The 25,724-nt window shown below is 55.0% G+C and overlaps 1 protein-coding gene across 3 annotated transcripts in view; it reads left to right on the forward strand.

Moving 5' to 3' along the window:
* The first annotated feature begins 3,061 nt into the window (after positions 1-3,061).
* Positions 3,062-25,724, forward strand: part of IL16 (interleukin 16) — a 97,382-nt gene continuing 74,719 nt past the window's right edge. Inside the window, exon 1 of one of the 3 annotated variants that reach the window (XM_032341937.1) lies at positions 3,062-3,497. In XM_032341937.1, coding sequence (XP_032197828.1) covers positions 3,458-3,497 — 40 coding nt within the window. In that variant the 5' untranslated portion in view covers positions 3,062-3,457. Of the gene's footprint in view, positions 3,498-13,308; positions 13,606-25,724 lie in introns of those variants that run through there. The other 2 variants (XM_032341935.1, XM_032341936.1) reach the window with 2 other exon arrangements.

Raw genomic sequence — 25,724 nt, forward strand, 5'->3', positions numbered from 1 at the left:
ACGTATGGACACGGAGCCTTCCGAATTTTTCTGCACCGAACTCACTTGTAAACCGTCACTTCAGCAGCGGACGGATACTCATTCTGCTAATGCAAAGTGTACTTAGTTGTTCTGATTTACTCCTGCTCTGCTCAGTCTCCTCTGGGTACCTACGAGCTCAGTCCCTTCGGGGTCCCGCGTCCCCCACGGGGGGCTGAGGAGTGCCGGGGTGCTGGGGAGGGTGCAAACCATCTGTGGGCGCTGCTCCGAACTCTCAGTGTGCGTGGAGCCCACAAGCTGCACCCCCCAAGCTGGGCGCCCAGGCCTCCCTCCTCAGCCGGTGCAAGGGCTTCTCCTCCCTCTCTGTGCCCCTGTCCAGAGCTCCCTGGTCACCTAGGCACGGTCAGGCAGTTCTGGGCACCTGCTCCAGGCCCAGGGAACCTTCAGCCACACTCCCTCCGTAGGAGGACGTTTCCACTCGGGCAGGCATTTCAGGCGGGAAGTGTGTTCCTTCTTGTCCCCAGCCCACGCCTCCCCGGCCTCTTGCTGTCATCCAGGAGGGAGTGGAGTGGGGGCTCCTTCTCAGGCCCCAACACGTGGGCCTTGGGCAGATTTTCATCTCCTTTTGGATAAGAAGACAACTGTTTTTTTTTTTTTTTTTTTTTGAAGATTTTATTTATTTATTGGAGAGAGAGCAGGAGTGGAGGGGAAGGCAGAGGGAGAAGGGAGCCCAGCGCGGGACTCAGTGTGGGACTTGATCTCAGGTCCCCTGGATCGTGACCTGAGCCCAAGGCAGATGCTCCACCGCCGGAGCCCCCAGGCGCCCCAAGAAGACGGCTGTTCATCCTGGGCTCCACGGGGTAAACATTGTGTTTGAATCTTCCCCGCTTTGTTGGTCGTAGCCAGAGGCAAGGTTTTGGCATCAAGGAAGCAAACAAAATAGAAACAAACCAAGCAGGCCAGTTTCCTGTTGCTGCTGCAGGGCTCACCCCGGGAATGGTGGCTTAAGAAACTACCAAGTCGTTACCTTGCCGTTCTTGAGGTCGGGAACACAGCAGGGTCTCACCCGGCTGAGGTCACCGGGTTGGCAGGGGCCGCGTTTCTTTCTGGAGCCTGGAGGGGAAAACCCGTTTTCTTCCTCCTCCAGCTTCTGGGGGCCGCCTGCGTCCGTGGCTCACGGCCCCGTCCTCTCTCAGCAAAGCCGGCGGTGGACCTCCTGGTCCACCTCGGACCCCCTCTTCTGCCTCCCTCTCCCACACTTACGGACCCTTGCGGTGACCTGGGGTCCACCTGGATACTCCAGGATCATCCCTTTATCTTCAAGTTAGCCGATTAGCACATCCATTTCCATCGGCAGCCTTAACTACCCGCTGGAGGACTCAATCATTCAAAGATCCCTGGGGCAGGACGCGGACCTTTTTGCAGGGACCAGGCTTCTGCCTACCCCAGCAAATAAAAACTCCTCTGTCGAAGGCTTACTGCATCTGATCAAAAGCCATGACTTTCAAAATTATAGTCCTCGCTGTTGACTTGACAAAAACCTACTTAGGGGTTCTAAAGACAGTGACTTAACTTAAAACAAAAAAAAGCCTATTTAATTAAATCTTTTTCTCTCATCCTCTAGATGATACGAGTGGAAAGCTACCGCTGCTCGCCGAATTGTGAAGGATCATCGTGGGTTCGGGGAAGTTCGTAGAAGAAAACACCCCGAATTCTCCTTCTCCGAGTTTAGTCTTCTTCCGTGGATGTAGATCACACCCCGCACTCGGCAACGTGCATCTTTTTTTCACTCGGCCGTGTAGTGCAGACCTCTTTCTAGCACAATAAATCTTACTCTATCACGTTATTTTAATTTCTGCAAAGCACGCCCTGGTTCGGTAGCCTGGGCTCTCCCTGTGGCTACGGCTGGGTCCCGCTAGACTGGAAGGCCAGGTCCGGCCCCGGGTGTGGACGTCTGAGCTGCTTTCCCGTAGCTCCAGGCCTGGGCGGTTACATGGTTCTTGGGAGCGAGGTAGGGCCTGCGGCCCCGGGATGGGGATGACGCTCAGGGAGCTGTTCCCACTTCAGGTGCTGATAGTAGAGGTTTTCCTGGCAACCGGAGGCACTGGCCTAAGAAACCCTCACTTAAGAGGTACATGGACTGTGTGTGTTGGTTGAGGGGCCAAAGTGACCCAGAGGCGTTTTGAGCAAAGGGTTGGTAATTCACGCGCTTTCGACTCTCCAAGGTCCTGAGCGGTGGCAGCATGGACACTGGTCAAGGGGCCGGCCATGGCCACGCCAGAGACCCAACCCAGGAAGCCCCGGGAGCTTGGGGCAGGTGCCAGGTAACCCCAGAACGGGACCAAGGTCTGTGTCACTTGCTTCCCCAGTGGCCTTTTCTCTATCAGATGGAGCAGCCTTTCCTTTCAGTCTGACCCTTTGTGGCCGCGTCCCCCGAACGACCACATTCTTCCCGTTTCCAGCTCTGACTCTGTGCTCACTTATTGTATATTCTTTCGGTCTCTTCGGTGGGGAATCCAAGGATTTATATAACCCAGCAATCAAGTTGGTCACTTAAAATAATAGTACATCTTGTCCAAGTCTAAAAATAAAATCTCCTGGTATGAGAAGGCAAACAGGGGAAATCGAGTAGAGTTGGCAGAATGCATTTTATAGCCCAGCGAACCAGGGCTCGCGCCCACTTTTCTTTTCTGCCTGCTTGCCCCAACATGGGCGGGAGTCAGAGCGCCTTCTGTTTGTCCTGATGAAAGCCAGCCTCCACCTTCCCCGGGGCCCAACTGCCCTTCTGGGGACACAGCCTGCATTCACCAGGAGCGGCTCTGCCCGAGCCCTTAGCAGATTTTATGAAAGGCGTTTTCACTTGGATTAAACAGGCGCTGTGTTTGTGTGTGGTGTGTGTGAAGGAGAAAATGAATCACTTCAACTCTGGGCAGGGATTTTAGGTGTTGTGTTTGTCCCTCGCAATTACATAAACACACCAGAACTCATTAAAAAAAAAAAAAAAGTCAGGAGGTGGGGAGCAGAGCCTAGTGCTGGGTATGATCTAAACAGTTTAGCACATTTTCCATACATTCGACCTCAGAGAGGGCTGTGTTCAGTCCGCTCCCAACAGAGCCTGAGTCCAAAGGAAAGTTTGAGGTTTCACATGTCTGTTTGCGGTACAGGAAAAGGCTTGTGATCGGAGGGCTTGATTCAGTGAAATAACATTGCCTTCGTGAGCATTTGCTTCGTAAGAAGGGCAGGGGTTGGAAGCAACCGTTGTGAGACTTTAAAGATTTGCTGGCAGAGGGAAAGGGATTTTTTCCCTCCCTCCCGGCTGGGGAAAACAGTCCTAACGAGGAGCTAGCTACTTCGTAGTTTTAAGTCACACTCAAATATTCCCCGCCCAGAAGCTGCCGGCGATCCCTGGGACTTCTCCATCGGGCTGGGGCTCCGAGGGGCTTTCTGCGGCTCAGCCCCATCCTCAAAGCCCTGCGGCATGAGTTTGCAGAAGAGAATCTTCCCTCGGAGGGAGAATGGTAAGTGCTGCTTCTTCTGGGGGTTCCTGGGGGAGCCGGGGATGGACAGTTTGCCTCTTCTCGCATCCTCCAGGAGGGCTCTGGAAAATCACGACTTGGGTTCTGCCGTATGTAGAGAGTGTGTGTCTGTGTGTGTGTGTGTGCACGCACACGTGCGTGTGCGTGCCCCTGTGAGGTGCAGCAGGACACATCCCTGTCTATCTGCATTGTCCTTGCGAGCCAGCTGTGTGCACACTAGGGTGCTTGGCAGAGAGGTGAGCAGTGATGGTGTCCCAGGTCCCCTGAGGGGACGAGAGGGAGTCTGGGCTGGTGCAGCGGGTTTTTATGAGCCCTTGCTTCCTCTGTGAACGTTGCTGGCAGCGCTGGAGGGGGGCGGGGGCGCGGCAGACGCATCCCTGTCTAAACGCATAGCTGTCAGGGTCCCCCGCTTTGAGCTCTGGTCCCAGCAGGAAACAGAACAGAAGAGGGGGCTGCTCAGCGTCTCTGTCCCCGGGACAATGGAGCAGGGGACCTCTGAGCCTTGCAGGGCTGGGCACGGGGTGGGGGAGAGGTGAGGCTGGGAGGGGCCGGAGCCCGAGGGCCATCCTTACTGCCTTTCTGCAGGTATGGCCCAGTAGATCTGAGTTCGTTTCTTCAGCGACCTCCTTTTGCTCTGGAAACATAAACAAACAGGCACCAGGGAGAAGGATGTTAACCCTTCTGCCCAAATTTTAAAGTCAACACTGGCGGAACCTCAGCTCTGTTGTAACTTTGGCATAAGAGAGTAAACACATGGTTTTCTTTAACAGGGGGAATGAGACAAGTCAAAGGCACCCTCTGACTGTTCCAGCTGCAGGGAGATACGGAAGATAGGGCGAGAGCCCGGGGGCCCGTTGGGTAGGTTCCTTCAAAGCATCTCTGAAGTTGGAAGGAAGGCAGTGGCATGTAGGGACCAAGAACTGAGCTGTGGGGTCCAGCCACCCGTCAGAATGTCTCCCTTTGGCCGTAGGTCATTTGGATGCTTTACTGGGGAGTCCTCAAGGGCTGGGCTTGATCTGGTATTCAGTAGGTGCTCAGTATTTGGGGAAACCATTTTATTTCTGGGGAGGCCTTGCTACTTCCTGTCCCTGGCTGCGTCTCCATGTCTGGCTGGGTTTCCTGGTAAGACGCTGGGGCAGAGATCTGTGCAGGAAGGTCACTGGAGAGTGTCCCTAGGGACACCACCTGTGTCTCCTTCCCCCAGAAGGAGAAGCTGCACAGGATACAGCTGTGATCCAGCTGATCCCATGGGTTTTGTACCCCTGTAATGACCCATCGCTGCCTGTGGGCTGACCCAGGTCTGGGGCACAGACTTCGGCAAGGCAGCTGTCCTCAGCAGAGACTAATTCTTGCAAAGAGATTCAGCTGAGACAGCTGCGGGCAGCCCTTCATCAGCTGTGGGGAGGAATGCCTTGGTCCTGGGTCTGGGGGCCAATCTGGGGGACACCCTCCATCCCCTTAATAGCGATGAGTAAGTCCCTTTTTCTCTGAGTTCAGCTGCAGGATAATTGGAGATTAAAAGCACAAACACCTGTCCAGCTAAGGCCTTACCCTGCCACATGACCTGGGGAAGCCCTTTCCCATCGTGGGGGCTCACTGTCCCCATCTAGACGGTGGACAGCAGGCTGCTGGAGTCCAGCTGACCTCTAGGAAGGCTCTAGTCCTGCCATCTCACAGGTTTTGAACGCGTGATGCAGCGGTTGTTTGTAGCCCCGAAGGTCATGTGACGTCCTCCACAGGTGTTTCCACTCCTCCTGCCGGGAATGGAGCCACCATACCTGGGGGGCCTCCTGAGTGCCCACGCCCCGCGGTCGGCAGGGAAGGACTCGAGGAGGGAGGCTCGGCATGGAGCTGGGGCATATGGAGCGGGCTCTGTGCCCATGGAAGGAGCCGGATGGCGTGGCGCACCGCCGTACTTCTTGGATAGTCAAAGGTTGCGTGGTGGTGTCTAGGACAATCGTGCGTGCACTGAGTCTGTTGCCCACCGCCATCCTGCCGCCCATTTTCTACCTACTTTTCTTTCTTCTTCTTTGTTTTTAAATTTATTTGACAGAGAGAGAGATCACAAGTAGGCAGAGAGGCAGGCAGAGAGAGAGGAGGAAGCAGGCTCCCCGCTGAGCAGAGAGCATGACGTGGGGTTCAATCCCCCATGGCCTGAGCTGAAGGCAGAGGCTTAACCCACTGAGCCATCCAGGTGCCCCTCTACCTACTTTTCAATCTGCAAAGAATGAAGTCACTTTCTCAAACACTCGGAACTCATTTTCAACCACGTACTTGGGACGTTCTAGGCTGCAGACCCCAGGCTGGTTTCCGGGGATCAAACGGGACTTCTGAGACAGACGATCACCCACACGTAACTGTACGAACAAAGGAGGGTTGTGTGTGTTGGGGTGCTCTGATGGAGCACTGACCGGTCTGGTGGGCCAGGGAGGCTCCCCGAGGTGGTGCTCTTTGAGCTGTTTTCTGAAGGGCGTCTGGGAGGCCGGTGGGGGAGGGGTGGAGAAACCAGCTCTAGGTAAAGGGCATGGAGCCTTGTAGGAAAGGCATGAGAGAAGAGAACTGTCCCAGATCTCACCAGCTTACGAGCGACCGCGAGCATTTCTAGGGTACTTCCACCATCTGTTTTCTTTGCAGCATTTAAGAAGAATAATCATGGGGACACCTGGGTGGCTCAGTCGGTTGAGCGTCTGCCTTTGGCTCAGGTCATGATCTCCTGGGATCGAGTCTCACGTCAGGCTCCCCACTCAGCGGGGATCCTGCTTCTCCCTCTGCTGCTCCCCCTGCTTGTGCTCTTGCTCTCTGACAAATAAAGAAATAAAATCTTAAGAAAATAAAAATAATCAGGGTGACTTGTTAGCTCAGGAAATACAAGCTTTTGCTGGAGGGTTGAGGCCTCAAGACGCTTCTCTGCGAGCGTGAGCCCGTCCCCTGTGTCCCCCACACCTGGAGGGCAGCCCCCGGGAGTGTCTCTGTGACACCAGCCTCTCTCCCTCCCGAGCAGCCGCCAGCACCAGACACCAACTCCTCTGACCCTCCCTGCAGCTCTGGGAGGCAAACGCGGTTGTGTCTCTAGGTGAACAGAAATGAGGCCTGGGGACTTTCTCCCAGTGGTCTGTTTCCTTCTAAAGCCCGTGTTGCTAGCGTGCTGTAGGGACCGTGGCCGAGCGGCACCGACGGTGACCCTCACATGCGCACAGACTCATTCCACGCGGTGGCGTTGGTTCCTGCAGTCAGCGGGACCCCCACCTGTATGGGCTCAGAAACCCACAACTGATTTAAACACTCCCCAAATAATGGCTTCTCTAACTGCTCTCCATTGTATTTCTTCTGAAATATTACAGTTAAAAATCATTCAAACATACAGAAAAGGGGAAAGGGTTGCCATCAGGGAGCATAGCCCACTATTTAAATTCTGCCAGCAACAGTCTCCGCTACTTGTCTTCCCACGTGTCCGTCCATCCTGCCAACCGTCTGTCTGTCCGTGCATCCTCCTAACTTCTCGGATACGTTTCTGGATGAGTTCTAGGCATTCCCTACCCTTCATGTCTAAACACGCCAGCAAGTGTGTCACCATCTGAGTTCCGTGTTCGCTCACTGTTCTTGTAGGTAGAATGCACAGAGCCTGGAAGGCGCATATCTGGAGGGCGCCGTGCGATTTGTCTTGGGAAAAGCAGACGCAGCTCAGTAAGCCCAGCTCTCGGCACCCTGCGGAGTGCTGCGCCCAGGACGCTCTCCCGAGCCCCTTCTCAGTTGTGTTCGGTTTTTACTAATAATATATTACGTGTCACTAAATTTAAACATGGAGTTTAGTAAGACACAGTACCTGCTTTGTCTTGCCTCTGCGTGGGGCAGATCTCTAGGCCGTAACGGCCCCCGCTGCGTGAGGCTGGCCTCCTGATGAGCTCAAGGGCTGACTTCAGCTGGGGGCTGCCAGGAGGGACCCCCGCACCCCAGTGGCAGGTTGCTCGGGGCTGAAGGGAAGCAAGACACTCTGCTGTTGGAGCAGGGCGTCCCCCGGTGGGCATGACGGCTGGGCGCTGGGTTCTGATGAGGGGTTGGCACGGGTGACCCAGCGGGTGAGCAGCGGCGGCCCCGGACTCCTGGTCCAGTGCTCCGTCAGGGCACACTCCTCCTCCAGCCCCGCAGCGCGCCACGTCCCTCTGTCTCGGTCTGTATTTCATCCCAGCCTGTGCGTCTAGCCCCAGATCCCTCTCTCCCTCTGGCCTCCCTGCCTTTCCCTCTGTTGCTCCTTTTCCCCTCTCCTCCTCTCTTCGCACAGCTGTTGAGCCTGCACTGTTTGGGGGACAGCAAGGGCTACAGAGAGGAGGGGGATGTGGTCCCTAGCACAGAGGAGCTCACGCTTGCTGGAGAGGACATGCACGAGCCAGTCCGTGTGGAGGGCTTCGGGACTGCAGGAGGGCAGCTCCTGTTCAGGAGAGCTGGGAGGGGCATCAGGGAGGACTTCCTGGAGGAGGTGACGCTGAGCCAAACCTTGAACACTCTCCAAGGGCTGGCTAGGAGACAGGGGTCTGGGCGTGAGACAGGGCAGCGCGGGGTGCGTGCAGCGAGGTGCAGAGGTGGGAGAGGAAAGCGGGAGCATCTGGGGAAACATCAGGCGCGGGCGAGACCAGCCCGTGACCTTGGGCAGGAATTTTAAATTTTTGCTTCTTGAGTCAGTCATGTCATGACAACAACAAATTAAGAAAAGAGAGTCAGGATTTCTTCATCTTTGCAAATATTGCTTTATGCTGCAAGGCAGGAAGCAGCGCTCTTCAGATAACTGTGTGGGCTGGGAGAGGAGTGGGGTCCAACCGCCTGGCTCCACGGTGTGGGGGTGGGGTGGGCGGGCGCCCAGGCTGGCGGGGCCTCTGGCGACCTGTCAGAGACCCCGAAGACAGGGACTCGACACCCCAGTGCGAGCACGCAGACCCAGGGGTCCTGCCAACGCCCCGCGGAGAGGAAACCCCGTCCCTCACCCCTGCCCTCGCCCCCGCGTGTCGCTGACTAACACCTGGCCTTCTCAGGGGGCCAGGTGGAGGGGAGGCCAGGCCAACAGTCCTCCTAATCTTGGCCTTGAAAAAGCACCAGGCAGCCCAGACCGCTCCCTCCCGCAGTGGGCGTTTAACCCTTTCTAAGCCCGTGCTGGGCTGCCTGGTTCGAGATTTCCGTTCCCTGACTCAGCTCGTGCTCAGGGACAAGGGCTGCCGGGACCCTGTGGGCACACAGCCCTGGGCTCGAATCCCGGCTCTGAGCTTTCAGAACTGTCGCTTTACCACCGCCCTTCCTCTGTCTCCCTGGCCAGGCAGGGGAATGGGGACAACCGAGGTCACCCGCCTCACCGTGGAGCCAGACGGCGTGGCCCAGCGTCCGGCCTACGGCGGGTGTGCGCACAGAAGGTGTCCACCAGCCAAGCCTGCAGCCCCGCGTGCTTTCTTCTCACGCCATGCCCGTGGACGAAACCACGAGCCTCTGCGTGTCCAGGCCGCGGGGCTGTTGGGGCTCCTAGAAATAAACTCTCTTCCCTTGGAGAGACAGTCCCGCTATTTCTTAATCCTGGTGAGGAGCTAGGATGGAGAGTGTGGCCACGCTTCTGGAGTTTAAAGCTGTGCCTAATCAGATTCCTTTGATTAAGAAACTATCTGTAAGAGATCTTTGTAGGCTCTGAAATGCAAACAAATGCGGAAGCTCGTTACAGGGCATTAGTCACTTATTTACTTGTTCAGTCGCGGGCTGATTGTTTGTTGAGCCCTTAGGGGCCCAACGTGTCCTTGAGCTGCAAACCCTGTAGTGAACGAGGCTGGCGATGTCTGTTGGGGGGACAGACCGCTGACACACAGGCACCCAGACAGTCCAATAGCACCTCCGGGCAGCAGCAGGTTCCCCGAAGAGGGAAAGGCGCAGGTGTACCGGGGAGTGCCCGGGGGCCGGTGCAGATGGAGTGGACAGGGATGGCCACAGGTAGGGCATCAAGGCAGGAAGGAGCCCACCATGTGCAGATCTGGAAGCAGAGCCTTCCCAGAAGCGAGCACTTTGGACCAGCACGTTAGGGTGATGTGGGCTCGGTGTGTTCGAGAAAGGGAAGACGACCGGGCCTAAGGTCGTGTAACTTTTTGGGGATATGGTCAGGCTTTGGGATGTGATTTGGAAAAAGTGACGCAAAGTCTTGGGTGAATATGTGGGGCCTCAGGCCCGTAGACGGCTTGTTCCTAATGATGCTCATGCTCCCGCGACGCTGTCAGAGAGGTTTAGGAGGGGGACCAGCCTGCAGAGGAGTCGGCCAGTCCCCAGGGAGCTGCCTCCGTCTTTCCCTGTGATTGTGCTTCTGGCCAGGGGCGGGAGTCCTGGCGGCAGGGCCTGGTTCTTCAGTGCTGGACCCTGGATTCCTGGGCTTTTGCAAATGAATGGATGATGGTGACAGTTCTGCAAACATGGAGTCTGGGAGGAAGAGATGGGAAGGGGGCAAACCCAGAGCGCTGCTCGGGCGGGGGGGAGTCTTGGGGGTCCCTGGTCAGTCTCCAGGTGGAGATGCTGAGCAGGAGGCAGAAAAAAGAGTTTCTGAGTCAGAAGTGAGTCCGCGGCTGGAGGCGTGGGTTTGGGAGCTGTTGGCCCAGGGGCAGCCTGCATGCGGCGGGACCTGATCCTCACGGCATCTCAGTGAGGCTCTGGGACATGGCAGGGGTGCACGCCCGGAGTGGACAAGTGAGAGAAGGGAAGGCCGGTGGGAGCACAATACGTCTCTGCAGAAGTCAGTGACAACTGTCACAGCAAGTAAGACCTCTGGTCCCGTCCTCACGACCTCAAGTTCACACTGTGAAGAATTCCTCAGGGTTTTTAAAGAATGCTAGCTAGGTCTGTGCTTGGACCTCCCAGGAGCCCTGTCAGATTGTTGGATTGCTGTCCCCATTCTGCAGAATGGAACAGTGAGGCTTAGAAAGGGCACGGGACCGGGCTAAGCTCAAGGGGGGAGCAGCGCAGAAGCTGGGGTCCCTCATCTGTTGTGAGGCCAAGCGTGACCCTCTTGATCTGGCTGCTTTTGGACCAGAACAGACAACCCCCATTGCAGTGTTTTAAAAAGAACGCACTTTTCGTTTTGCCTTCTGAATATTTTGATTTGTGATAGCAAACGTGTACTACTTTCACAATTTAAAAAAAGCAAGGGGAGCATCAGAAGAAATTGTGGACATAGAGTTTAAAAAAAAAAATGGATGAAAACATCAGTGCATAAGTTGAACTCTCCGTGTAGTCCTGGAAGATGCCGGCTCTGCGGGGAAACGTGGGAAAGGCCTCCTGGTCCCGGGGCTTGAATCCTGAGCGGACCTGCAGGGGTGTCTGGGCACGTTAAGCCACCATGTGAACATGCTCTGTGCATTACATTTTAGGGTATCGGTTGTCAAACTCTAGCAAGGATCGGAATCGCTTGGTGAAGATTTCTGGGCTCCACGGGCTGGAAAGAGCAAGGTGCTGTTTTCCCGCTGGAACATGTGCGTCTTCCCAGACCCTGCAGGCGGTGTGGCTGCATCTGAGGGCTGCGAGGCCCCCAGACGGGGGTTTCAGGTGCTGCGCTGCCCGCAGCACCTGTGCGCTCTAGGAAGACAAGCTGCTCGTTCCTCGTGCTCTAGTCTCCCCATCTGTGAAATGGGTCTAGGGATAGAACCTGCTCCACGGGGGTGAGGACAGGGAAAGTGAAACAGAGTGCTGCTCGGCGGCGAACGCACGGACAGCTGTCTGCCGTTGCCTGCCCGTCCTCACGTCACCGGAACACACGTGTGTCTGCGTGTGCAAGCGTGCGCGTGTTCCAGGACACAGAGGCGATCACGTGGAGGTCAACCTTGGTTTTCATGCTACGGAAAGGTGAAGACACAGGTGGAAGGCGCACGGGTGCGGTGTGCTGGGGGCTGCTTCTCCTGCGGGCCCATCGCTTACGAGCTCTGTGCTCAGAGTCTTTAACCCCATCCGGCTGATGAACGAGCTAAAGCGGAGACACGACCCAGATCCTGCAGTATGACCTGGGCTACATGCGGCCTGACACCAGCAGCGCGGGCTCTCCCGCCGGCTCTCTGCTCCCTTTCTGCTGGTACGCGGCGAGCTGGCCTATGGGGTGTCGGGCGGCAGTGGGAAGTCTGTCCTTTTTCTGGAGGGGGTCCTGCAGGGCACAGATGGAGTGGTTTCCACCTTGAGGTGCAAAGCACCCTGTGTCGGTAAGGATCTGGGCAGGACCTCACCCGTACCTTGGAACGAATTCACCATCGGCTAGTTAGGCAAGAAAGGTCATCTGGTAGTAGGACAAGGCGGGACCGGATGCAGCATGGGTCATGGCGGCCGGAAGTGGGGGGCTTAGGCTCAGTGTAGGAGGGAGGCTGTGGGGTCTAGGAAGGGTGAGGCTGGCCTCCAGAGGCCTGGGGTACTGCATCAGTCCCAGCCTTTCTGCCAGAACGAGCATGACAGCCCCAGGAACTGCTGCCTGGGCCCGGGCCCCACCTGCACGGTGCCCAGGAAGTGGAGAGAGGCTGTGCGTGTGCACAGAAAAGCTAGCACTGACTGGGGCCTCCACCTCCTGCCCATGAGAAGTTCCTCCTCTGCTGCCCTCCAGACTCAGCCCTGCAATGTGCGACTGTCCCCCGCACCTGCCGACAAAGACAGCTCTGTCTCCAACGTGCCTCCCGGCGACCGTGGGCCTGGCGGCCCCGGCAGCGGCTGAGCCTCAGCAGCCAGCTCCGCTGGAATTCCAAGGGCGTCCCACGGGATGCACCTACACCCTCATTAAAGCCGCCAGGAAGTCCTGAAATATTTGCTGGGGGGCGCCAGGGCACATTCCACGCTTCGTAAGAGGCCCCCCCCCCCCGACGTCCCGGCCTGGCACACGCCATCGGCTCACAGAGCCTGTCCTGAGGACACGCGTGGGAGGAGGCCCCTCAGGGGGCTGATGGGCTGAATGCCACCCTTAGACTGAGCTCCGCAAGGGGACACGTGGGGACAAAGCACCCCGATCACACGGCAGTCATCCCGAGAGCGGAAACAGAAGCGCCTTGTCCCTCTGGGCTGTGGCGCTCCGCTCGCCCTGTGTCCGTCCCGGCCCGGCTCTCTTGCCTGCGTCCCCTGTGGGGCTTTGCTGAAGCAGAGTGACAGGCCCCGCCCGCACAGCCTCCCATGCAGGAGGACTAGGGCCCTGCCTGAGAATCTGCATTTCTAGGAGCCGGGGCTGATCCCACTGGCTTGGGCACCAGACTTTGAAAAGCACTGAGCAGCATCCGTTCCTACGCCCGAGAGCCATTTTTTAGCGCAGAGATGCGGTGCCGCAGAGCGTGGGCTTCGGCGTTGGGTGGGTCTGGTAGGTCCTGGCTGGGTGACCTCAGGGAAGTTGCTGGACTTTGCTGAGCCAGCGATGGGCTGTGACCCCAGGCCACTGGGTCTTCGAGCTCTGCGAATTTTCGGGTGGTGATAGCTTTCACCTGTGATATGGGTATGAAAATATTTGCTCCATCGGTGGCAAGCCTGTGCGAGCTGATGTTTCTGTAGAGCCCCGAGCCGTGCCCCGGGCACAGCGTGCGCCCTGAGTCACACTCGATGCGTTCCCACCCTTCCAGCCTCTCCTGGCTTGTCCAAGGAAGGCAACGCCAGGAACAAGGAGCCTTACTGAGGTTCTGGGTTCCTGGGTTAGACTGGCCTCCTGGGTGTTCTCTCCAGCCCAGCAGATGGTCAACTCTGTTCCAGGGCCGAGCAGCCCAGTGCTGGCAGCTGCCCCATCGGACCGAGCCTTTTCACGTGGAGAAGTCAGATGGCCCAGGCCGGGAGTCTCTGAGCAAAGCCCTGCCAGCCTGGACACGTTTGCCCCAAGTCACCTGTCCAGAGCAGGTGGTCAAGCAGCATCTGACTCGGAGCCTCCTAGCCACCGGGGCCGGGGATCCGACCCAGAGACCAGCCTCCGTGCGAGCGAGGAAATCCGTTTCTCATTGCCGGCCGGCTCGGACCCAGGCCGCGGCCCCAGGCTGGCCCAGACTGATGGTGTCTCGGTCCCTGCTGGGCGCTTGGAGAGGAAAATAAGGGAGGTGGCCGCTCTGGGGACCGTGTACCGGGAGGTAGTTGGGCCCAGGTGAGTGAATGTCCCTCGGACGGACAGCTGCTCTGCCCGGGAGGCTGACCTCGCTGACCTGTGTGGGGGAGCGGCTTGGTTGGGGGAGGGGCTTCATGGCCCGTTTGGAAGCTGTGCCGGGGCCTGGGCAGGAACGGAAGCCACAGTGCTTGGCTGGGAGTCGCTGGGGTGAGGGGACGTGGCTGCTGTGTCCCCAGCCCTGGCTCGCCATCCCCGGGAGTTTGTGGTTCTGGGATGTCGGGCTGTGGGACCTCCTGCTCAGTGCAGGGTCTGCGGCAGGGAGCAGAAGGGAGAGGGAGGGAGAGAGGTGGAGGCCCCGGGGCAGGGTTTCCAGCTGCCGCCAGGCTCTTCCTCCTGAAGTGCGCTGGGAGCACAGACATCTTTGACCTTGACCCTCTCTGACCTTGACTGGCTGGCAGGCTCTCCACTGTCGTGGTCGGGGTCCCACCGCCAGTTCCCCGGGAGGTGGTCCTCCCTGATGAACACGCTTGCGTCTTTGTGGGTGGAGGAAATCTCCTTCTCTCTGCGGACATGGGGAGCATCTACCCTTCCTTCTCCTCACAAACAAATCCTCTCCTGTAGGCGGACCCCCGCCCCCCCAACGCCCTGCCCCGAGCACAGCAGCTCTGTCCCAGGAGCCTAGCCCCGAGGCAGCCCGGGGAGCCGCTATCTGTGGCTCTGCTTCCCTTTCCTCGGGGCCCCCTGGGAAGGACCGGAGTGTTCCCGGCTTGCCTGCTCCTCCGTTCTCCGTTGGTGTCTTACTGTAAGTGGCTCAGCAGGTACGACCCCCGTAGAGGCGCCCCTTTCCTCCAGGCCGGGTGAGGACAGAAGCTATCAGGCCGGGCCAGGTGCCTCCACGGAAGCCCTGCTGTTGGTTTGTTCAGTCCCCAGTGATGCTCCCGAGTCACACCCAACACCCCAGCCCGTCCCTGTGCGTCTTCCTGGCCCAGGCACCGCGTTCTAGAATGTTTGCAGGTGGCATCTTGTTGGAACCTCTCAGTGTCCCTGGCTTAGGAAGTGTGTCCCCAAAACGGAGAGCTAAGGTAACGTGCCCAGGATCACTCAGCTAGAAAGTGGCTTCCCGGGACCTTCACCCCAGCCTGACTCCAAAATCTACGCTCTCCACAGCTCTGATACGCGCCTAGCAAATGTCTGTATTTACTAAACATGAAAACGATATTAACTTTCCTGGGTGAAATTGGGTTATCCTTAGCTACAGCAGGTGTTTTCTAGCTCTTTCTATCCAGGGGGACCTCTTCAGAACTGAAATCGTTCATGAAAACTCACATGTAAACTGTCAAAAGCAGAATTGTACAGGAGGAAGGTGGGCCAGGAGCGTGGGACGCGCCCTTCGCCAGCCTGCCACCCCCTCCCCCGCCATCCCTCTCTGGGGCCCAGCGCGGACCCCAGGGTTTCGGGGTAACGTGGGGACGGAACACCCAGAACTGAAATCCACTCGCCAGCGCGATGAGGCCCTTGTTCCTCACAGGTTCCTCAGTCTCGTCAGCCCAAGCCGGCATTTCGGCGTCTTGGCTCCTGCTCGCAGCCCGGCTCCGGGGCCACTGAGAGATTCGCTCCGACATGAGGACAGAAGGTCTTTCAAGCCTTCCTGCCTTCGTGCCCGCTGTTATCTTGACCGGACATGTGTTCTCTCGAACTCCCACCTTCCTTTCTCCAGGTGGAAAGCCCGCCTTCGGCTTTCTGGCCCCAGCTCATGGGCCCATTCCTCGGTGAGGCCACTTAGCGAGTGACCGCAGGCAGTGGCTCCCCCTTCAAACCCGCATTAGGACACTCCCACTCTCGGAGTCGTCTCCGGGCCCACATCTGCCTTCTCCAGCAGAGTTCAAGTCCGTGCCTTCCTCCTCGACGCGCCGTCCGCGCGGGGCACGTGGTGAACGGCAGGAAGCTGTTGCCTGAACAAGGGAGGAACAGCACGGATATAACCTTAGCCGCAACCATCTTACCTTGTATTTACACTGTCCATTCAGGCTGGCAACAAATTGTCACCCGTAAGATTTTTTTTTTTTGATCCTAAGGCACGAATTAGTGAGGATAGCAACACACTCTCATCCCCGGGTGCAAAAAAATATCCCGGGAGGCAAACTAAACCAACTGTTCTAGGTGTGGGTAAGAGGGCGGCTTGAAGTAGGAACACGCTTCTCGTTTTTCTCTTGTGTTCAACCTTTGTTGGCCCCGTCGGCTCGGCAAGGTTGCCCAGTGTCTGGCAGAGACGCCGAGGGTCTCCGCGGGAGAGATTGCCGAGCAGACGGGGGACAGGGCACCACGTGTGGAGGGCAGGTTGGGGGGCAGCCAGAGCCCAGGGGAGCCCCTGGGCTGCGCACCCTTGGAGAGGCTGGAGGGCAGGGCGTGCCCCGGGGGAGTGGCTCTGGGCTGGCGGCGCCTCTGCATGGGGACCCCGGAGCTGGGACCACCCACAGATGGAGCTCTCCTAGGGCTTGCTCTGGGTCCTGCTCTTGCTCTGTAGTCTGCATGGACAGCTGGCCAGACACGTTCTCACGGCTCTTCCAGCAGCCGGGACGCGGCTGCTCTGCCAGTCAGCGGCTGGAGGTGGCCGCCGTGGACACATCCTCATGGCGGGGACAGCCGGCACCTGTGCGGGCCCCCTGAGGACCACAGCAGCCGTCTTCTGGCAAAGCGACGCTGGGGCAAACTCGAGGCCCCTCCTCCTTCCTCTCTCTGCAGCCAAAGAGTAGAACAGGGGATTTCAGAATCCATCCCGGCTCCTAAATCTGCGGGGAGACAAGCAAGGGCAGGGACATTACCGTGTCCGCGAGAACATTCAGTGGCTCAGAAGAATGGGGCCAAGTGGGAAATGAAAGCAAATGTTCCTTATGAAGTGGCTGTGGGCAGTCAGGGAAGGCTTTAGGAGAGTGGTTTTCAGACAAGACCCACGAGTGCACTGGAAATCAGTTTAGTGCCTTGAGACCAGCATTGCTTTTAAAAGAAAAAAAAAAATATGAGAAGAATAGAGTATATCAGAATGCACCAGGCTCCAAGCAAAGGCGTATTGTATATCGTTTCTGTCGTGTTTTTACTTCACTACGCCGTAGTAAGGGTATCGTTTCACGAAACGCTTGTCTTAGTGATCTATGTTTACGCACGTCTGTGTGTTTACAAACTTTTATATACACATGCATCTCCTATGTGTTTATGCGGTACGTATTGTGTGCGAAATGTAAATTTTTACAGTAAGACAGGATCTACAAAGTTTCAAAAAGCAATGGATAGGATTTGGAACGGAGATGGGTAGGGAGACCATTTTAAACCCCAAATATCCCCGATCTTCTCTTCCAGCAAGGTGGCCTTCTCCCCATCAGCCGAGGCAGAGATCCTGGACTGAGTCAGCCCTGAGTTTGTCTCTTTCTGTTCTTGTCTTTTCTTAAATGGATCAGAAGGGCTCGAGCAATGGAAAGGTCAGGGAGGGCTGGCAGGTCCCCAGCCTCATGCACTTTTCCTCTCCTTGTCCTCTGAGCACTCGGTGGCCAGCTGCGTGGGTCCAGCCCCTGGAGCAGGAGACCCCTGGCGTGTCCTCGAGCCATGTCCCTGTTCTCTGTTCCCCATGCATTGGGCTGAGTAGTAAATACAGATAATACAACCGTGTGTACGTGTGTGGTGCATGTGGGTGTTTTGGGCTGATTAGTAAACACAGATAATACAACCGTGTGTATGTGTGTGGTGCGTGTGGGTGTGTTGACAGAAATAGAAGATATGTCATTTCTTACCAAAAGGCAAACCTAAACCCGTCATCTGACACAGCACACACACGCACACACACGTACACACACACACACGCACACACGCACACATGCACCCATGCACACAGAGGCAGCGGCGGGACCATAAATTCTGCAAAATCTTTTGACGAAGATGTTGTAGTTAACTGGGTGACCAGTTTTTCCCCATGCCCCTGCCTGCTGTTCAGAAATGATCCCTGATGACATTTTGGTGGGATTCTTAATTTTTCTATTTCCAAACACACACACACACACACACACACACACACACTGCTCCACAATTTTTTTTTCCCCGCTTCATGTAGCACAAAAAAGTCTACCTCATTCTTCTCCGGGCATGAAGAGCTGTCCCTGTATCTTCAAGGTCAGAATCGATACAAAGTAGCTGGGACAACTCTCTGGGTATGTCCCAGGATAGGGATAAGTGGGCGAACTTTCCCCCGTTAGAGGTCGTCCAGGCCAAGTTACCACACAGAGTCCGTAAGATGTTTGATTCGACTTTACACATTTTATGTGGACAGGAAGCATCTTCCCACACCACATGCAGGCATCCCCAGTCATTCGGTAATTATCGAGCGATTGGTAGGAGCCACTGGCTGAGTCGGGTCCGGCGGTCCAGCTCTGAACACGGGGACAAGCGCCTGCCGGGATCAGACTTGGGCTGCGCTGTGGGGAGAGCAGGTTCTCAGAGAGCACAGACTCCCTCCCCGCCAGCTAAGACAGTGCTGGGGTCTGGAGATCGGCGTGGTTGGCTCTGAGCAAGTGTCAACTAAGGAGGAGGCATGGAGAGTGGTGAGAATCTAGCACAGTCAACGGAGACCGAGGACGTGTGAGGCATGGGCAATGCCTGTGCGGGGCCCACAGGCTGGGGGCAGGGGGCGCTTCGGAGGCTCCCAGGCCAGTGATCCAGTGAGGGTTCCAGAAAGGAGCGGAGCAAGAATGGGCCCACTGGGCTGATGACATCAGAGCTGACGGCGGGCCACCGAGACGACTCCCGTCCGTTCAACCAGTCACGTTCTTAGCGAGACCATCCGAGAGGACGCACATGAGAAAAACCACCTGTGAAGCAGCGGTGTGTCCTTGTCCCCAGACGGTCATGTGTTCTGAAGCACGGGGACTGGGGGGTCGGCATCCGGGAGGGAGCGAGGGAAGACCCATCAGACATGGCGGCACGCTCGGCACGCTCGGAATGGACAGAGAGGAAAGGCGAAGTCCCAGCATGGCGCTCAGAGACTCTCGACGGGGCCGCCAGCAACCTAGAATCAGAGTGCTTGTCCTCTCGGTCATTGAGGAGGACCAGAAAGGGAGATTGACTGGCTGGGGAAGCAAGGGAAGGAGGTGACTGAGGAGCCACGCCTAGAGAAAACATGGCAGAAGGAAGATGTCTGGATTCAGAGGAAGACAACGTTCTACATTAAATACGTGCGAGGCGTACGGTGGGTAACATAAGACATGAGATCATCCCTTTGTTGGCCTTTGTCCCACGTGGGGCTGAACCGCGTGGATTCACATATATGTGGATTCTTTTGGAAAAAAAGTGCAGTGTGGTAGTGTAAGTGGATTTTTTCTTCCTTACGATTTTCTTAACCGCATTTTCTTTTCTCAAACTTATGTGATTGGAAGAATCTCTGTGGTACATAAATTACACAGAATGTGTGCTTATCAGCTGCTTACGTCGTCGGTAAGTCTTCTGGTCAGTGGTAGGCTGTTGGTAGGTAAGTTTTGGGGGGAGTCGAGAGCCAGGTGTGTCGCTAGCCCCCCTGTTGTTCAAGGGTCATGTGTGTATTTAAAAAAGAAAGACTCCCAGATTCAGCTTAAAAAATAAATGAAAAAAGAATTAAAAAATGAAACCTAAAAAAACCCCACACTCTCCCTCCCAATCTAGTTCCATCCCTCTTTTAAGAGACACATTTAAGGGGCGCCTGGGTGGCTCAGTGGGTTAAGCCGCTGCCTTCGGCTCAGGTCATGATCCCAGGGTTCTGGGATCGAGCCCCGCATGGGGCTCTCTGCTCAGCAGGGAGCCTGCTTCCTCCTCTCTCTCTGCCTGCCTCTCAGCCTACTTGTGATCTCTCTCTCTGTCAAATAAATAAATAAAATCTTTAAAAAAAAAAAAGAGACACATTTAAAACATAAGCGCATCAAATGAAAAGGGACAGAGCAAATGCAGATGAGAAGAAAGTGGGGTAGCGGACCAGATAAATATGGGGTCAATCAAGAAGTTCCTCCCACAAAAGGACAAAACGGAGAACACAAAACAGAGACACGGACATCAGAGCACTTCACACACCCGATAAAGCCCCTGACGTACACAAAACAGAAACGTTTGGGATATGAGAAATGCGATGTCAAATTAGAATGCACAGCCGTCTAACCCTTGTCAGATTAATCAGATGAAATATAAGTAAGGAAATAGATGTGTTGAATTGCATGAAGTCAAGACTGGGTATATATGTATATACATGTATCGTAATATCACATTTGGACACATACATCTTTGAAGTTTCAAACAGAGAATTCTAATTCTTTGGAAATGTGCACGCCACATTGAAAACACTTAGTCACGTCGCATGCTGGCTCGCAAAGTAAACCTCAATAAATTCCACCAAGTAAAAAATGTCCAGGACACATCCTGTGGCCACGATGCAATTAAACTGGAATTTTCTAATAAAAAAAATTATAAGAACAGCAAGGCTGCCTCTTGGAGTTCTGACCATAAGACCTGAATGAGGACCAGAGCAGTCCCCTGCAGGACGGAGCCCAAGTTGGAAATCAAAACTACAATTACAGATCATTTATGAAACAACAATTGAATGTCACGTTTCAAAAATCCATGGGGTTGCAGCCACAGGGGCACTCGGAGGAGGAGTTCTAGCTTTAACTAACGGCGATGATGTCAGCACTACTGGGAATCACAAATAGCCCATGAGTTGTGTGATGGGCTTGACATCCAGCATTTTAATTTATTCTCACAAAGTTGCCGTGGAGTGGCCACCATCATCATCTGCATTTTACCAAGAATGGGACTGAGTCACAGAAAGGTCAAGCAGACGTTCGAGGTCAGACACTTAGTAAATGATTGCACCGGGATTTGAACCCAGGTCAAGCTGGGCTCTGAAGTCATAGCAGGTGACCACGGCATGCCATTCTGTCCTCTCCGAAACAGGAAGAACAGATCTGAGGCAATCAAATACAAAGCTGTAGAAGGTAGAAAAAAGAAAATATCAGAAACACGGGTTGGGGGTGTGTGGAAGGAGTAAAACTCAAGCAGAAACAAATGTAACAGAAAGCAAACCAAAAAGAGGAGAAGTTTGCACTGGCTCTTGGGCTCAGTCCTTTGGAAGTGCGGATGGCACCATCTCGTCGAGTCAGAGCAGAGAGGAGGGTGACCGACAGAGCCCATGCACAGAGTTCTGCAGAAGACCTTGCAAATTCATGGGCAACTCCTTGCTAATAAATACAAAAAGCAAGTCGTCGCAATTGACGAAGGAAAAGACTTTTGGATAAAATTGAGTTGTCCGATAACCAAGGAGAGCTTCAAGGAACCACCTCAAAAGCAATGCCAGAAGAATGCAGAGCCAGAAGATTTTACGGAAAAGTTACTTCAAGCTTTTACTAGGTGTATCTTAGATGATCCAACCATTTCAGAGGGTAGGAGGAGATGTCGGCATCCCGCATCCTTTATAATGCCAGCACGACCCAGGATGATGATGGGCTGTTTCTGTCTGGGGACATAGACACAAAAATCCTGAGCAAAATATGGGCAAGTGAGTCCTGGTGTTTAGTAAAAACTGCGAGTTGTGAGCCAGTGGGACGTGAAATAACATCAGAGTATAGGTGACCCAGCCTCACGACAGCCAGAGGTTCCTTCCTGCAGACAAATCGGAAGAGGAAAGGTACGTGCGTATGCCAAGCAGCTGAGACAGCATTTAATAAACACCCATTCTTGGTGGAAATGCTTCCCAAGTTAGAAATAGTAGAATATGTCCTCGATATAATAAAAAATAATTTTTTCCTTGATACAGCAGTCCGTATCCTCCCTACCATCAAATGCTTGAGGGAACTTCCCTCACTGTCTAGAGAAAGACGTGGCATGCCCGTGTGTACCATTGTTTACTGATGTCCTGCATGGAAACTTCAGTGATATTAAAAAAAGAAAAGGAAATAAGTAGTATATGCATTTTTAAATGAAGTATAAATTTTAAAAAGATTTTATTTATTTATTTGAGAGAGAGAAAGAGCACGAGATGGAGAAGCAGACTCCCCACTGGGTAGGGAGCCTGATGCGGGACTCGATCCCAGGACCCCAAGATCATGAGCTGAGCCGAAGACAGATGCTTCACCGACTGACCCACCCAGGCACTCTTAAATGAAGGAAATTTTTAACATTCAGTTGGAATCAGTTGGAAACTCAAGAGAAGCTGTTGAGGATCTAGGGCTTGAGGGAGTATGAGAGATCTACAGGGTTGTCAATTATGAGCTGAATATGCAAAATCTGCGACTTACTTATGGACAAGCAATACCCAACTAGAAAACTTATTTCACAAATGGTACCATTGTCAGTAGAAACAGAAGCACTGGGGAATAAATGTAATTAGAGATATGTAGAGCCTAAATGAAGAGTATAAAATTTGAAAAGAAAATGTTTAAAAAATGAAATGTTCTTGGGTGGGAAGACTTTCTCCCCAAGTTCATCTGCAAACCGCAGGCGATCTTAATAAAAATTTCAACCAGATATTTCAGAGCCTGAGAAAAATCGCTGTAAAGTTAACCAGAACTACTTGTGGGCAAAAATTTGCCATAAATTTCAGTTTTGTTCTTCAAAACAGGAACCTTTATTTTTCTGAGTGTGATACACGGTATAAGAAAAAAAAGATCAGGCAAAGAAATTGTTAAGTAGGAATAAAAAGCTTTCTTGTAAGACCATGCCCTGGCACTTTATGTACCCTCCGGAAAAGTCATAAACAGTTTGGTGTTTGCTAATATGAGTACATTTCTGAAAACAAACCTGGTCTTTAGAACCGTTTTACAGTGTTTCTCAGCATTGTGGTATACGGTGGACTTCTTTCCACGCCCACATACGGAGATTTCTTTCTTTCTTTCTTTCTTTCTTTTTTTTTTTAAGATTTTATTTATTTATTTGACAGAGACACATCACAAGCAGGCAGAGAGGCAGGCAGAGAAAGAGGGGGGAAGCAGGCTCCCCGCTGAGCAGAGAGCCCGATGCGGGACTCGATCCCAGGACCTGGAGATCATGACCTGAGCTGAAGGCAGAGGCTTAACCCACTGAGCTACCCTGGCTCCTCATACGGAGATTTCTTATGCGCGTGTTATTGGCGGCACAATTCACCGCTGACTGCGCACAACATAACACAATCTCTCACTGGTGGACACGTAGGCTGCTTCCACTATTTTGATTTTTTTGCCTTTCATCTTGGTACCTCCTGGGGGTACTTCCCTCGGTTTCCTTGGGGGTGAGCACGGTTGTCTGCCCTCAGGGGGCCGTCCGTGAAGCCGTAAAGGGGCTGCACCTGGCACTTGAGGCAATGTGGTCACCTCCGTGTCCCAGCCGCAGCCGGGACCTTTGTGCCCCTGCCTGTCCCTCCTCCCCATGACAGGCCGCCTCGTGTGTGGCAGCAGCGTTTCCCAAGCATCTCCCATGAGCAAAGCCGAGCTCCGGGCACCGGGTTCCATAAGGACACTTCTTAAGTGTCCTTAGCTGGTCCCTTCCGAACAGGGACGGGTCGATGTGCCCTTGGTGAATGCGTCCAGATACTTCCAAAGAGGAATTATACCTTCAGCCTCTACCATGTTGGAGGGAATCCGTATATTGAAGGGGAAAGGGCCGCCCCACTTTGTCCTTTGTCTCAGAGGCCTGGGTGTTGGGGAGGGTGTCCTGATGACCCCGCTCGTGCCTGCATGTTGAGGGCTGAGACGACCTTCCTCCAGGGAGCTGAGAGTGCGGCCGTCCAGGTGAGGGGCGCCTCCAGCGTCTTACATACCCGCCTTCTAGGCTCCTCCAGAGCAGCAGTTTCCAAAATGTCTTTCTGGTGGCTTGGCCTTGTCAGCTACTCTGAGAGGCGGCCCCGGGGGCTCCCTGTCCCTGCGACGTCAGCCGGCTGCCTGGAGTCCTTCATTCTGTGGTCCCAGGTGGGGGACCTTCTCCTAGAGTCACAGAACCCGTGGGTGGGGGAGGGGCGGATGGCTAGAGAGAGACAAGGACAGGGAAACACAGAGAAAGACGTGTGTTCTGAGGGGTCGGCTCACACAATTGTGCAGAAGTCCCACGATCTGCCAACCCACAAACTGGAGGCCCTGGGAACCACGGGGCGTACTCTACGCCAAGCCCACAGCCCCCAAGAACCAGGACAGCCAACGTGTAAGCCCTAGTCCGAGTTCAAAGCCTCCAGAACCACAGCCCAGGGCGGGAGAGGACGGGGTCTGTCTCAGCACGAGCCGAGCACGCTTGCCCTTCCTCTGCCTTGTTCTATGCGGACCGTCAAGGACGACAGACTTTCCTCAGTCTACATTCCAAGGCTCGTGTCTTCTGCAAACGCTGTCACAGGCCCCCCCGGGAAGAACGTCTGACCAGCGATCTGGGCATCCAGCGGCCCCCTTGGGCTGTCACGGAGAATTATCCGTCACACGTCTCACCTTAGCCCAATGGTAGGGAAAGGAGTTTCCCATCCTCACTACCGGCTGGGAAACAGCCCCGAGGTGTCTCACCGTTTGCCCGGTCCCGTGCCCGCGTCCAGACACACACGCCCAACCGGTCCCAGCCACAGGCCCTGAAAGAGCAGGGCCCTGAACGTCCTCCCCTTCATCCCGCCTCCGCGTCCCTCTTCGGTTCAGGACAGAAAACACCCCCTGGGCCGCAGTGACCCAGCTTGAAAAATTGCCTTTGATATAAGACACTGTCGGGGAATTCAGAAATTTGAAACACATTTTATCAGCGAGTTCGCCTTTCTCCATATGGTTATTTACCCTCTCGAAGTTCTCCAGTGAATTAAGTGTACTCCATCCAGATGGAGACTCCGTGGCCTTTCCTCCAGGGCTGACTGTGCCCAGCAGAGCAACAGACACGTCATGCTTTTCAGCAAGTGCTGAATGAAACAAATGGGAAGGGTGGGCGGGCGGGCGGGCTTACCGGCCCTGCTCCCTGGCACAGTCCAGAAGTCGTTCAAGCTCCTTTAAAGGAGGAGCTGGACATTTCTTTGCACGTTGGCTTTACTCTTTTGGCTTTTGTATTTTCTATAGGGATGGCAGCCAAGGTCAGTCCTGAGGTCCGCCGAGGACCGTGACGGTGCGTAGTCTTCATCCCTCTTTGGGATGCGGTGGCCTCGTGGGTGTGCGGGGACAGCCCTCCAGCCCCAGCACTCTGTGGAAGGGGCAGCGGACGAGCTCAGATGGGAGGAAAAGGCCCCCAGGGAGTGGGAGAGCCGTTTCCTGGGCTAAAGCAAATCCTTTGGGTTTTTCTGCCAGGAAGTGAAAGTAGCTGGTTCTGTGGGCATAGCCATGCTGGAAAGCTTCTCTGCGCGTCCCCAGGAAGCCTTCTGGAAGAGACCCCTAAGGTCGTCTTGCGGAGAACGCACTAGCGGCAGAGAAAAACCGACAGGAGCCTGGCAAACACCCTTGGAGCCTGGAGCCTAGAGCAAAATCCCAGAAAACCCGCTGGCCAGGCCTTGCAGGCCGCTGGAAGGCTGCTGCACCCCGGGGAGAGGCACGGGCTTGCCCCCGAGCTCTGCTGACATTTGGTCCCAGTAGGAGCCAGAGCTGGTTCCAATGTCCTGAGCACAATTACCAAAGCTAAGCGGAACCATGTGACCACGGTGCTGTGTTTCCAATTATTCTCTCTCCCTTCTCTCTCTGTCTCGCCCTCCACGCCAGGCCGAGAGGGAAAGCAGCCTCCTACCCAAGTCCAACTCTGGCCCCTCCTCTACAGCCCTTTTGCTATTACTCCCTCCTTTTGTTACATTTGCCATAAAAGCAAGGTTCATTTTGAAAACCATCTTTGCTCTGGACCCAAGGGTTAGCCCCCTGCCCCCAGCATACCACCAGCGTCCCATCTCCCGGCCGCTGCCATCCCCACGGGAGAGCCAAGTCTACGCAAAGTCACGGTTCCCTCCAGAAAAGCTTATTTTAAAAAACTGACAGTACTCATTAGACACTCCTGCAAATGGTCCCCTGGGATTAGCAGAGTGTCCGTGGAGGAATGTGACCCTTCTGTTCTCCTAAGTCCCGCATGCCGCCAACTTCTCCACCACTGAGTGAGGCACACAGCCTTGCACCTGGTCCTGAAGTCCCCAAGTGTTTGTGTCCTGGAAAGCAGCCAGCGAGGGAGCCCATCTTTGCTGGGATGCTGTGGCG

This window comes from Mustela erminea, chromosome 5 (assembly GCF_009829155.1).
Source record: "Mustela erminea isolate mMusErm1 chromosome 5, mMusErm1.Pri, whole genome shotgun sequence".
Classification (NCBI taxonomy): Eukaryota; Metazoa; Chordata; class Mammalia; order Carnivora; family Mustelidae; genus Mustela; species Mustela erminea.